At 44.9% G+C, this 14,052-nt stretch overlaps 1 protein-coding gene across 1 annotated transcript in view; it reads left to right on the top strand.

The window, feature by feature from the left end:
* AXL (AXL receptor tyrosine kinase) overlaps positions 1-14,052 on the top strand; it is an 86,173-nt gene that overhangs the window by 18,511 nt on the left and 53,610 nt on the right. The window contains exons 2-4 of the mRNA XM_083159827.1: positions 3,214-3,412; positions 5,605-5,699; positions 5,930-6,112. Of these exons, the coding sequence (XP_083015953.1) occupies positions 3,214-3,412; positions 5,605-5,699; positions 5,930-6,112 (477 nt within the window). The remainder of the gene's footprint in view (positions 1-3,213; positions 3,413-5,604; positions 5,700-5,929; positions 6,113-14,052) is intronic.

Genomic DNA, 14,052 nt, shown 5'->3' on the forward strand with positions numbered 1-14,052 from the left:
GTTGCCAGTAGTAACAGAATACACAATTTGTCAAGAAAAACTAGAGACAATGGAATTGCAGGGTTGAGTGAGTCAGTGAATCTTTGGCAAGACGCAGCCAGTGAGGATGCTCATTCATCATAAGAAAGAAAGGAGCACTGTAACCACAAAGCATCTAAACTTGGCCAAATATGGGTCGACGTTTTTCTGACCCCAAACAACAGGAGTGATCTGACAATATGTACCGTAGATCTGGACGACATCCGTTGTAACATGGGTCTGTAACAATTACTGTATACTCTGAACATAAACACACACGGCAAATATAGCTTTGTTCTGCCAAACACGTTTCAATGGGTATAATTATTATTTTTATATTATTACTTTAATAGGTAAAAACAACCATTAATAACAATACAAATAAGCAGGATATCAGGATAGACCTTATTTGTCATTGGTAGAGCATTCAGAGATCATTACAAGTCAGTACAATACATGAACAAATAAAAGCCCCAAAATGAACTCTTTTGTAGTAGTTCTGGGGAAGTAAAACAAGATAAAAATTAGGACTGGGAGGAAGGGAAGGCTCCAAGGGGAAAGCAGGACGAGGTGCATATTATAGGTGACTGGGCAGGTAGTTATTCGGAAGACAGTTAAGTAAAAGCATTGAGGAGATGACAAGATATTTTGGTGAGCCATCCTGGGAGCACACTCTAGGAAGTATAATCCAGTTATGTATCTTTAATGCATTGATGATGTTGATTACTTGACCTGTAGACCGTATTAGATTGACAACAAATGAGGGCAGCAGATGACCACAGTTGGGGTGACAACACATCTGCCAACTTAAAAATGATGCAGTATTCCACAGATGATGGATAAGAAGCCAAATGTATGGATAGGGGCTGTATGGTTACTTGGATGAGTACAATTCTGCATACAGGCCAATATCCACCTTTAATGCTGCACAATTACGGCCGAGTTCCACTCAACTCTGCATTGGCCCCAATGTTTGTATATGTGCCCCAAACTGATCCTGGATGTGGATAATTCTCAGGCATGTCCATCATTTGGAGGCCACACACATCTAATCTACTGGTAGTGATACCGGTAAATGTGATTCACTACCTTATGCCAATGCAAGAATTTGTATGGCTATTGTGGGAGTTGGTGCATATGCTATGCTGCCCCCACTTCACACAATGTTGTGGCATTTGTATCGGTCACCACAGCCACTTGCTCGTCCACTTTCCTGTGACATGCCCCCCCCCCCCATACACACACTGAGCTGACCTACAGTAGTTGCCCCCTCCAAGGGGTGGCTACCTCCGGGAATGAAGGAGAAAAACCATACAAGGAAAGCCACAATCCTCACGCAAAAGGAGATGAAAAAATGTGTCATTGAGATCTGGGAAATCTTTTATCTAAAGGGGATTCTGGATTCTTCAGTTTAATAGAGTGTTGATTTGAAAAGTGATGAAATAATATATATTTGAACAATGTATAGTACTGATATAGAACAATGAAACAGCATTTGCTTCTGCTGTGCTCATTATTGCCGGTGGTTAGATTGTAATACAAAGAGATTTCATGGAAAGCTCTAGAGAAGCGATGACAGTGTTTGGTGAGTGAGTCAGTAGGGTCTTTGGCAAGAGCACACAGCAAGTGCATGAGAAAGCCCATTCATAGCTACAGAGAAAAGAGTGATTTAACCACAGAGCAACATCGGTCAAAGGTTCGGTATTTCATCACAGTGCTTCCCTAGGACAATGGGATCTTTACATACAATGAAGGTTATTTGTGAAACACAACAGAGGTGCTCTGGAAGCTGCTTCGGCTTCAAACGGGTGCAGTAAATAGTCTCTTCCCAGAAAATGCCAATGCTCCCCTCACTTCGAAGATCCCTCTGCAAGCTGCATGAGAACCTGGATTTTAGTAGAGGCAGCAAATCCTGAATCATGTTTTTGTTTTTCTCACTTAAAACTTAATTTGGCTTAAGCCAGGAACAGGGTGCCTTAGCACTTCTCCTATCATCAAAAGGTTGACGCATGAAAAAGGTTGACATGTTATACGTTAACAATTGCAAAATGTCAACAGAAGCTAAAGGTCGACATGCACATTTTTTCAGGCTGACTTACTTCTCCATCAATGTCGACATAGAGTGAGATTATTAGAGTGTGCTGAGCATAGCGAGGCACCGAGCCTGAAGCATGGCGAGCGAACGCGTTACACTAATTGGGGGTCAGTACCGACATAGTCACACAAAAAAACTCCCCAAAAAACAGACATAGTAACGTGCTTTAGCGGGACTACGTGCGCACGCCAGCTACCATTCATGTCAATGGCATAATGGGAGCTTGAGATCACGCCTGCGGAAGCATGCGCTGAAATGTGTTCGCGTACGTCCCCTCGCATGGTACCGAGAGGATTTGGCCTGAGTTCCTTTGGGCAAAGCCGATCCTGCCTCCTGTAACCTTTACTATCTAAAAATGACGTCATTTCCCTGGCTCCATTCTATCATTTCAGCTAAGTCTTTATATAATGAGACACAGTTGTATGTGTCCTTGGATGTAACACAGCTTTGCATGAGTAGAGATCGGTGTTGTGTTACATCCCATGACCATGAACATTAACAACTGCATGAAACTTAATGCCATGTATCTAATAAAGTTACTAGATGACATCTATAAGTCAATAAATTGAAGCCATAACAAGCTGAATAATCCTGAAGAGAATAATATTCTGTGAGTTTGTTTCATGGTCAATTTCATTTTTGATTGGTTAGTTGTTATATGCCATTGTGTTCTGACTCAAACAAATAAAATGCCACAGAGATGAATTCAACAAATGGAATGTGGGGACTTAACATCTAACAGTAATTGGCACCAAGACATTGAAGAACATAGACTAGAAGCAGTGTGCGGCTGAGGGGTCCTAAGATTACCTAAATTCCCCGGCTTTTCCCAATTCCTAGATATAAGAAGAACATACAAAAGTAGATAGGGCAAAATGTATCAAGCATTAAAAAGTGATAAACAGCCAGCCAATCAACTCCAAGCTTCCATGTTACAGGCTGGGTTTGAAAAATGACAGGTAGGAGCTGATTGGCTGGTTGTTTATCACTCTCCACTTAATCACGTGTTGAAGCTTGATACATCTGGCCCATTGTTTCAACTTGCTGAGCCAATATCACAATGTACAGTATCTAACCAACCAACTGTCGTTATACCATAGACGTTCATTTCAAGACACACCCGTCCAACATCACCTCTTCGCTCGGGAAGGACATCGTGATTCGGTGCTCGGTGATTGGTGATGGGGAGATGCCAGATATAGAGTGGCTGAGAGAAGGGGAAGCTTTGGACTTTGCTGACAGCAACCAGTTCCAGATGCCACATGAAGATGATACCTGGCTGGTCATCAGTGAACTGAGGTAAGTGAAATCCATGAGCATAGACTAGAGCCATGTCTATCGTCCTTGTTTTGTATGATTCCTTCATCAGCCAGTATTGCTATATCTATCAATGGACTAGAGACTGGGGCCAGATTCTCTAAGCTTCAAAAGTGATAAATGGAGAGTGATAAACAGCCAGCCAATCAGCTCCTACCTGCCTTGTCATAGACTGTGTTTGAAAAATGTCAGACAGGAGCTGATTGGCTGGCTGTTTATCACTCTCCATTTTATCACTTTTGAAGTTTAGAGAATCTGGCCCTAGATATGAAGGATAATGTGTAATAATGATAATGTTTACTTGCTGAAAAATTCCAGAGAATTTCAGCTACAGGTCAGTGCAACTGAAGAGGAAACTGAAAAGTAATAGTTTAAACACAATATGACCACTATCAACATTACAGGCCACCCTACATGATATTACAAACAACAAGATGTCCAGCCACCATCTTGTAGTGTAAACTATGAGGACATTCTGTATATCCCAAAAGGAATGTAAAGTCCTAGTATAACCAGTGGTGGAGCATTCCATAACCATGGGCAGTGTGTGGAGAATGTAGGAGGGACGTTGATTTCAGGGGAAGGGAAGTGTAGAGCAAAAGTTCAAATCACAAAGTGGAAGGAAAATGAAGTAAGATTATAAAAAAGAAATGTCCATGAGTGATTGCTCTAGCACTGTACTTTGTGTTATCCTGTTGAGCATTCTTGGAATAATCCCACATACACAGCTGCAGTAGGGTGTGGCATCAAAGGTCTACACTTATTAGATAGGCAGTCATTAGGTCAACAAAATATGGTCGACTGGGTCAAAATGTTGACATGAAAATTGTCGACACAAAAAGCTACACTTTTTGTAAGTTACATCTCCTGTGACCCCTGTTATTGGTTACTAGTTGAAAGCCCATCAAAATGACAGCTTAGTCAATACCTGCTCCTACCACCAATCTCTGGGAGGGATGTACTAAGCAACTGCGGAACATCCCGCTGCACATCGCAATGCAGAGCCGGCCCTAGCCTAAATGACGCCCTAGGCAAGATTTTGACTGGTGCCCCCTAGCACCGCCACTAGTTCCGCCTCTGACCCTGCTCCCCTTTCCCAGCACCATCAACCCTCATCATAGCAGTCATCATTTTGGTGCTCCTACCCGCAATATTGCCTTTTGACTTTCTATCCATAATCCAAATATCGTTGCACATAGTCATCTCTGGTATTTGCATGTCAATCTCATTTTGTATTGCAGCTCCCATCTTCTCCCACAGACAGAACTACTTTTTCTGTTCTGCCCACCCCCCCCCTCACACACATTTGTCACTACATCTCCATTTGTGCTGCAGTGTGCTGCAGATCTTTCTGTACTGACCCTTCGTACACAAAGATCTGTCACTGGGGTGCAAATCTATTAAAGTGGTGCTGGAGTCATGGTGGAACTCATTACCCTCTGCCGCCTAATTAACCCCGCCCCCCATTAGGCAGTGCCAGGGCCAGTGGTAAGGTTTTTGCCCCCCCCCCCCCTTAAACTATAATGATTTTCTGTTACAATTACTGTGTAGTGCCAAGGATGTTGAACTGCTGTAGTTCCACCTCACCATTACAGGTGGTGGAACTCAGTTCCAGCCCAACTTTAACACTGGCCTATTGCCATCACAAACAAGAATTTTTGCATGTTATACTGTAGGTTCTTGCCTCAAATTGTAAGCATTACAGGTGGTGAGACCTTTAACTGGCAGTGCATCCTCCATACTTTTACATGGGCAAGCCTATTTAATATGTATTGTGGTGGCATCTCATTGAAACAATGGCATTAACTTGACCTTAAGAATGGAAATTAATGTTATATGGTTGAACATCATTTATATTGTCTTGTGATGGTAGTGTTTTCACTATGCAATGGTGACTTTCCATGTGCGGCTACTGATGGCCATGCAATGTTAAAATACAGCTGAATACACCTTTTTAGCAGCAAAAACGATGGTAGACTTGCCGTGGCACACGGCCGAGCATCATGCCATCATTAGCTTTCAGTATCCATCCACAATTATATCTTTAAATCTGATGGGATACAGACAGCCTACACACACACACGTAAAGCTCCCCCATCTTTTGTTGGATCTGTTATATGAATGTATTGGCATCAGAATAACTTTAGCTGGTACCATTTCCTTCCTCTCCGCAGAATCCGTTCTCTGAACTTGTCAGATGCAGGCTGGTATCAGTGTTTGGTCTCGGGAGTGGAACTCTATTCTGACGCAGCATTCCTAAAACTGGAAGGTAAGACAATGTACACGGAATTTTATGCACAAATTCAGACATAAAGAATCCCCATTATATAAAATTTATGTGGGTATAGATATCTGGTTATATCGGCTTTGATCACTAAATCAGCCGTAACATCTTCTGGACTATAGAAACTATTTTGGCAAGGCCGCATAACGGAACTGTGAGAGTATATTCCAGGGTCCCTAAAAATGTACTAATTGAATTTATTTTGTTACCCCCAGGTCTGCCGCTCTTTACCGACGAGCCCCCGGACATGCATGTGAATCCTGGCGTGCCCTTTAATCTTAGCTGTGATGCACATGGGCCCCCTGATCCCGTGCGCATGATATGGCTGCACGACGGGGTCCCGCTGAACTCCCTGGATGATGAACTGGCATTGACACCTGCACTGCTTCAAGTTAGAGGTGAGGGGCTTATTATCAGTCTATTGTCCAGGGGGTGTCATAGAGCCGTCTTCTGGCCTTCTTTGTCCTGTTACGCAGCTACAGTAATTCATGTGTGTCCTTAATCATTTGACATAAAACACTTTTATAATAGAGGTATGTTGTCATAGTTACCGTTTTTTATTACGTAGTTAGAAAACATGCCATGCGAGTGTTCCGTATGTCCAGCAGCTGTTATATCGATATATTCATGTCAACACACTAAAGGTCAACACAGGCTTAGGTCGACATGATTGGAAGGTTGAAACAAGCATTAGGTCGACAGTCAAAAGGTCGGCATGGGCTTTCCACTTCACATTTGAGGCGACATGTGCCGACAGGCAGTGATTCATGCCCTACCATCCCCTAGGGCTGGGATGGGGAACCTTCGGCCATCCAGCTGTTGTTGAACTACACATCCCAGCATGCCCTGCAACAGCTGTAGCATGGCCACATAACACAACTGTAACAAGGCATGCTGGGGTGTGTAGTTCCAAAACAGCTGGTTCCCCATCCCTGCCCTAAGGCATGGAGGGAGAATAGAATAGTGTGCTGAGTGAAGCATGGAGAGCATAGCGACGCATGCATTGTAAGGTTGTGGTCAGCGCTCAGTGGCTGCACCGCTGCCAATCAGTGGGAAATGCGGCGTGGATCCTCCTGACCAATCCTGGGTGATAAGTCTGACTCACCTTCTCATAGACTGGACTGCACTTATTGATGTCATTCCTGTCACACTCACATATACAATGGCAGAGACACAAAACTAGATTCCAGTTATGATTAAAATGCGCATATGTATTATTTCTCAATAAACCAAGCTCAATACCACCAGCTCTTCAGACTGAGATATACCATCTGGCATTCCTGTAACTGCGCTGGAAAGTCCCTACTGCATTTTTGATGATAATTTATTTTCAGATGTGTCACAATTTATACATCTGATACAAATAACCTGGGTTTATGACAAAACCTCAAGCAGATGATTCATCTTCTGCAATCAAAATGGCTGCTGTGTTTATAGTTATAAACATTCTGGGTGGTATTCACTTGTTTTTCACCAGCATTTCATCTTGCTGTCCCTGGGGGTGGTGAGCTGAAATGCGCAAAAGTGTGGCTAAACCTGACCATAATAAGCATGATATGCGCAAATAAAATTATCAATTGAATTCCGCCCTACAATCTCCTGTCATTTTAGATGGGATTGGGTGTGATATAACAATTGAATTCCACCCCCTGTGTTTTAAGTCCTGTTCTTCATGTCATTAAAACAATAGAACCCGCTCTCAAAGGTGCGTAGGGTGTCAGAGTCCCCAAAATCAATACCTGCATTCGCAAGTAAGCATGGATAAGGGAATTGGCTTAGCGGATTTCCTTATCCTTGTAATTGATACCATCATGATAGATGACAATTCATACGTTCCACACAGACCTGTAATATATGAAGACAGCAGACGCACAAAGTAAACAGTACAGCATCATAGTCACTGCACATGACAGAGTATACAGGCAACATAGAACTAAAGGTCCACATATTGATAAGAGCGTGCCAACAGTGGTAATTAGCACCTGCATGAGGCAGCCAACAGTGAGCAAGAGGTGCAGGGTTAGGTGTTATATAAGGGAAGAGGATCCTTCTTATGAGAACTTACATTGTAAAGGGTAGGGAAGGGGTGAATCTATGCTGTTATGAGGTGCAGACTTGCAAGGTTTGGCTGCTTTTTTCCATATGCACCAGGCATGTATCTATAATGGGTGCAATATGCGAGGTGCACATGAGTCCCCGCACTTCACACACTGCTTTTTTTTACTTCTCACTCCTCCGGAGTCCCTCCGCGCCATTTTCCCGGAGGTCTGCACATGCTCAATGGAGTCTAAACTCTCTAGTGCTCAGACTCTATTGCGCTGTGCGGTGCTGTGTCCAGCAGGGAGGAGGGGGCCCAAATGGAGGAAGCTGCATACGGGCCTCCTCCTCTCCTAAAGTGCCCCTGTGCGGAATGATGCATGCAATCTCATGTGGTGGAACTAAGGGACTGATTCAAAGGGCTACATTTACTAAACACTTCTAAAAAATGAAAAGAGGTGATGTTGTGCCCATAGCAACCAATCAGATTCTGTCTATCAAGTTCTAGGATGGAATAGAGAAATGAGAGACAGAATCTGATTGGTTGCTATGGGCAACATTACATATTTAAATTTTTAGAAGCTTTAGTGCATTTGCCCCAAAAAATAGACTGTGTTATGCACCCACTGGAGCAATATTTTTGGCACTGCTCACATGTCTGATTTATACAAGCACTGCACATGTGCTGTAATGGTAGGTCCCAGGGAAGTGGTCACAAAGTGATTGACAGTAAGGGACGTTTGTGGGAGGTAACAAGGGAGCGGTGCCTCAAATGTAGGTGTATCATCACCATTTTAGGATCTGAGCTTACAACTGCGAACCTCTATAACAGGCAAGGCCAAACTATGGCCCTCCAGCCGTTGTGAAACTACAAGACCCGACCCGTCATGCCTTGCCACAGTTTTGCTATTAGGTAATGTTAAAATTATGGCAAGGCATGCTGGGATGTGTAGTTTCACAACAGCTGGAGGGCCACAATTCTGTGGCTGCTCTATACAGATACAATGGCTCCAGCCTTTTACTACCAGCTGCCATGCGGCACATCCATTGTGAACAAAAATTGAGAAAGGCACTTATCCGGCGCTAGGAATATCACTGGATTTTCTCTTTTTTCTCCACTCGGCACATATGGAGGAATAAGAAATGGTATGCAATAGTGAAGTATGTATTTTAAACACACATCATTTAATGGCAATACACATAAAATCCACATAAAACACGGAATAAAACAAAGCTTAAAATATGGTTATCCAAAGATGACAGGGTTTGCAAAATTACCGGATCCTGTGGGAACTGAAAGATCAGCTCCAGATGCATTTAGAGTGTCTCCCTCACAGGCATTACAGCTGGGCACTTCTGCTGCAAAAATGACCGGAATCCCCTGTCTTTCCTGGAGTCCAAATACAGTCCACCACCAACGCGTTTCTTTCTCCTCAGAGGACTTTTTCAAGGTGTACTGTTTCCCTGTATTGGAGTCCTTAATATAGTCAGTCCTTCCCGCGTCTCAGCTGGACTTCTAATTAATGAATGAAAGACTACATGTCCCATAGTCCCCTGCTGAGGCTGCGGGACTTCCTGTTACTGTTGCCAGCAACTAGGGTAATCTTGACAACCACGGCGTCCTTGCTCTGCATGCAGTCTAAGAAATGTCCATTGGTTTACTCAAAGGGACAATGTCAACGGATTCCATGCACAAGCAGCAGCTACGGCATTTGAACATTTCCGCATAGTTGCTGGTGCGGTTGCTTGAGTGTCCTTCTCTGACAACAAAAGTTGGGAGCAGAGATGATACCATAGGCAGAAAGGTTGGAGGGTGGATGGGACTGGCAGAAGAGGGTAGGTCTGATGGTAAGTGTGAAGCCTTGGACGGTATCCAATCCAATGTCTATATAAAGTTGCAACATCATTTATGAAACTAGTTCATGTCAGTGTGACTGCGGCATGTCTAGACAGCGCGGTGTAACTAGTGCGCTGATGATTAACTGTGATTGGACCATTGATAAAGTCTTATCATTCAGTGATCTCTGTAATACGTAACCAGTTTTGAGCGAGTTTAGTAACTGATCTAGATAGAGTGATGGTAATGATTAGGACCAACAGGCTGGACAGGAGAATGAGCTCTCTGCCCTCACACCCCCCCCCCCCCCCTTCCTCCCCACTTCTCCCCACTTCTCGACTGTGTTCCAGGGACTTTTCCTTCTCATCCTGTTTTTAGATCTCTTATATTTCTTTCTTTTCTGTCGGAAATTCACAATTTCCACTGACATCTGTCTTGAAAGCCTAAAGGAAACTAAAAGTTTGCAGAGTTGGCAAATGAGTGGGAGTGAGAAATGCAAAGCAGAAGCACATTGCCTGCCCAGACGTACAGCGGCTCCAGACATACAGCAGTCCCCGAATACAGCGACCAGCCTTATTGTGATGCGCAATATAACATGGGCCAGGGTCCTCTTAGCCCTAGCATGTATTTCTGTCTCATGGGCACACATATGCAATAGAGTTATATATTTGGAGTGTGGAAGGGAAAAACCCAGGTAAATGCGATGAGTACATACAGACTCCACACAGATGGATTCTTGCTCAACAATTAAACTCATGCCCTCTGGATTGTGAGGTGGCAATGCTATCCCTATACAAACTGTGCTGCCTGTTAGTGTCTGCCCTTCATAGGACTGTATTAATGTAAGAATGGTGAGATGGAGCGTTAGTCGTGTCAGTAATCACAGGCAGTATTACATAATAGAGCAGCCCTGAGATGCTGGGAGTTCTCTTCCATAAGGACGTCAGTGGGATGACCACAAGGCAGCTGTGTTGTTGTTGTCTCCATTGCTCTGTCTAGGGAGGGGGGGTAGTAAACCAAAGTCTGATCAGTCCCAGATGCTCCAATCCCTCCACAGCACATCTGCCATAGAGGGGGTGATCTGGTGCCCATCTGAGGGAGGAAGAGGGTATTTCTGGCCATGCTACCTGGAAACGTGCGGCTGATGGTCTTATGTCCAGCAGTAGTGACAGGAGGTGACTGTCAGCGATGAGTCTTATGTTAGCTCTCCCTGTCTCTGGTATATAACCCTCCCTTCCCAGACTTCATCTATCCCCCCTGACCCCCCCCCCCCCCCCTCGCTCATTGTCTGCTCCACATTCCTTTCCCTGTGGTATGCTGCTCACTCAATCTCACGCTCTCTGGGTACATCACTATTAGAAGCATTTCCTTCCAGCTAAATTTACACACAATTAATGTCATTAAATGGTGAAAAACAATGACTTTAACCTGCAAAGTTCCTAATACTAATAACAGGGTTAAAAAAGCAAGAAGTGTCAGCGCTGGCTATACCAATGAATGGATCAGACGGTTCTCAAAAGTATAACAAATTTAATAATACAGTATATTATACAATGATAAATGAAACATAAAAAATAGAATTAAAAAGGTGTGAATCAAATAGACTGAATGTCCAATAATTTCTTTAAAAAGAATATCACCGGGATATTTGGATATATAGGCACTTATTGACTGACATATATGTTACCATCATGGGTGGTCTGGTTGGTAGGTGAATCCAGACTGGTGATCGATTGTGTCCTTAGGTGTCCTATAATTTCAAGGACTCACGGTTCCCACTTGTACTGATTGCCTCTTGTTTTGCTGGAAGAATTAGGGATTGTGCTGTTATCCCAATAAGATAGGTCCAGTATTGATTGAGGAGTATCTGTGGGTGGATCGGACAAGTCACCAAATGGTCAGAGATGGAGTCAGTCGGCCAGGTATTGTGCAGCTCAACGCGTTTCCCCGGAAGGTTTGTGCATCCGGCTTCTTCAGGAGCAAGTGTCCAAATGAGAGCTCATGGCTCATATATATACCAGAGGACTTAATTGTCTAATTGATTCACCTGTATGTAGTTTTCACACCAAAAGATACAATATTAAGTAAAAAGAAGGAGAACCGTCTGAAAAAAGCATATATTTAATATCCATAACAACTTCCAATGTAATATATTTCTTTTTTATTTTGATATAATGACATATAAAGCAGTTTTTAAGCATAGTGTGTCCACTTCATGTAGTTCACGGGTCACATGACCCGGAAATCATTTGCATATATTACGTATTTCACTTAGAAAGGGATTCCAAATGAGGGTCCTCTGTTGTCCAGTGCTGGGGCAGTCATAGACATCCCAAGGCGCCACGCCGCCGCGGCCCGATTGCCGGTATCGGGACGCGATCAGCGGGACGCCCGTAGGTGTCCACGGCTGCGTCTATGGTGTTGCTAGGTGACGGACCCGGTCACATGCACCCCACGTGACTCGGGTCGTCATTGACGGTGCACGATGACGTCCCCCCCGCAAGTCCGGTCACTGGGTATGGAAGGGGCGTGCACGCCCTATTCACATGACACACAGTGATCCCTCCCAGCTCCGTGACATCGCCTAGCAACGCTTAGACCCTGACATATATATTGCTCAGGCGCTGACACTTCTTGCTTTTTTATCCTTTTTACCCCTTGGGGTCTGACAACCCCGTGTTAGTTGCTGATTGGTTGCGCACCACGCATACACACTACTCTAATAACAGGGTTGCCTACCCACCCAGAATGGTCAGGAGGCTCCCGAAAATCGGGTTCGCCTCGCGCGGGTCTCCGAGGAGGGGATGGGCTAAAATGTTATCATTGTGTCATTTTAGCCCCGCCCCCTCCATGGAGATATGTGAATCGGGTTATTTACAGTCCTGGGGGTGGAGCTTGATGATGTCGCGCTCAAGCCCCACCCCCCGAAGTGCTGCTGATACTCTCCTCTCTGGGCTTCTCCCGGAGAGGAGTCTAGAAAAGTAGGCAACCCTGACTAATAAACTATGTAACAAAGGCCTGATTCACACCTGCTCGCTGGGGTCCGGCCACCATTATTGTGGGCACGCCCATGAGATGCTCGGGGTCCACTGAGGAATGCTCCCTGCCTGCATTCAGGCTGCGAACACCTCGGCCATGAGAGACTTAGCCAAAGGTGTTTGCAGCCACGGCCTGCACATGTGCATTGGCGACAATACGTATGCGCAGGGCAAAAAATATGCTGCTCAACGGGCAGGTCTGTATCGGACCCAAAGTGCACTACACACACCACAACACCCTGACAGATATACACATCTTAATACCCTGACATGTACACACACCAAAACACCCAGACATGTACACAGTGTAATACCCTGACATGCACACATAACACCCTTCAGTGTGACATGTACACACATCGTACAGTACATCAGGGTTGCCTACTTTTCCAGTCTCCTCTCCGGGAGAAGCTCAGAGATGAGACTGTCAGCAGAACTGCGGGGGCAGGGTCTGATATTGGCATCATCAAGTCCCGCCCCAGTCATGCAAATACCTGGATTTGTGTGTCTCTGAGGAGGGGGTGGGGCTAAAATGATGTCATTTAAGCCCTGCCCCTCCCCGAAAAGCCGTGAATCGTGGTATTTAAATACTGGGAACAAGGGTCAATGGGTGGGCCCGGCGGAATCCGGGAGGTTTTCCCATCTTTCAGGAAGGCTGGGAGGGGGACCCGGTAAATCCGGGAGGGTAGGCAACCCTGCAGTACATACAATGTAATGCCCTGACATGTGCACACACCACAACACTTTGACATGTACACAAGGGAGTTACTACCATAGGTGCAATGGGTGCAGCTACTATGGGGCCCATCTTTACTGTAATGTGTTACACACATTTATAACCATCAGTTGCTAAATAGGGGACCCTTAAAAACTTTTGCTATGGGGCCTACGAATATCTAGTTACGCCCCTGCATGTACACACATCGTAAAACCCTGACATGTGCACACTCCACAACACCCTGAGTACCAGGGGCCATATGCATGTGCAGTGTATCAACAGTAGGCCGCTATTAAGAGCCTGTGAATTTGTGATTGTTAAATAAAGCTATTGAAAGATAGGATAAGGCCATAGGAAATCTCAGGTGAGTGGCAGTTAGATCTGCCAATCAGGTAGCATTGGGGAGGTAGCTTAGAGAGGGGTATATATAGGCAAGTGGATAGGAAGAACTTCCTCTTTGAGTCTGGATCCCCACCCTCCCTTCCCTTTTTCTCTGTGCTACCCGGCTCACGGGCCTTTCACCAAATTTATTTGATAGCTTTAATTATTAATCGGCGAGAAGGTCCACTCAGGTGGGGTGTCAGGTGGTCTCTGTGCTGTGTGCCCCTCCCCCCTCTGCCAGGATGGCGGGCGAGTCCTGACTCAACGCGGTGGGGCGCTGGCCACTTCCTGGAAGTGTCCGCGTCAGGCCATAGGAGGGGTGTGGCA

Source organism: Crinia signifera, chromosome 9 (assembly GCF_055691185.1).
Source record: "Crinia signifera chromosome 9, ASM5569118v1, whole genome shotgun sequence".
In the NCBI taxonomy this organism is placed as follows: Eukaryota; Metazoa; Chordata; class Amphibia; order Anura; family Myobatrachidae; genus Crinia; species Crinia signifera.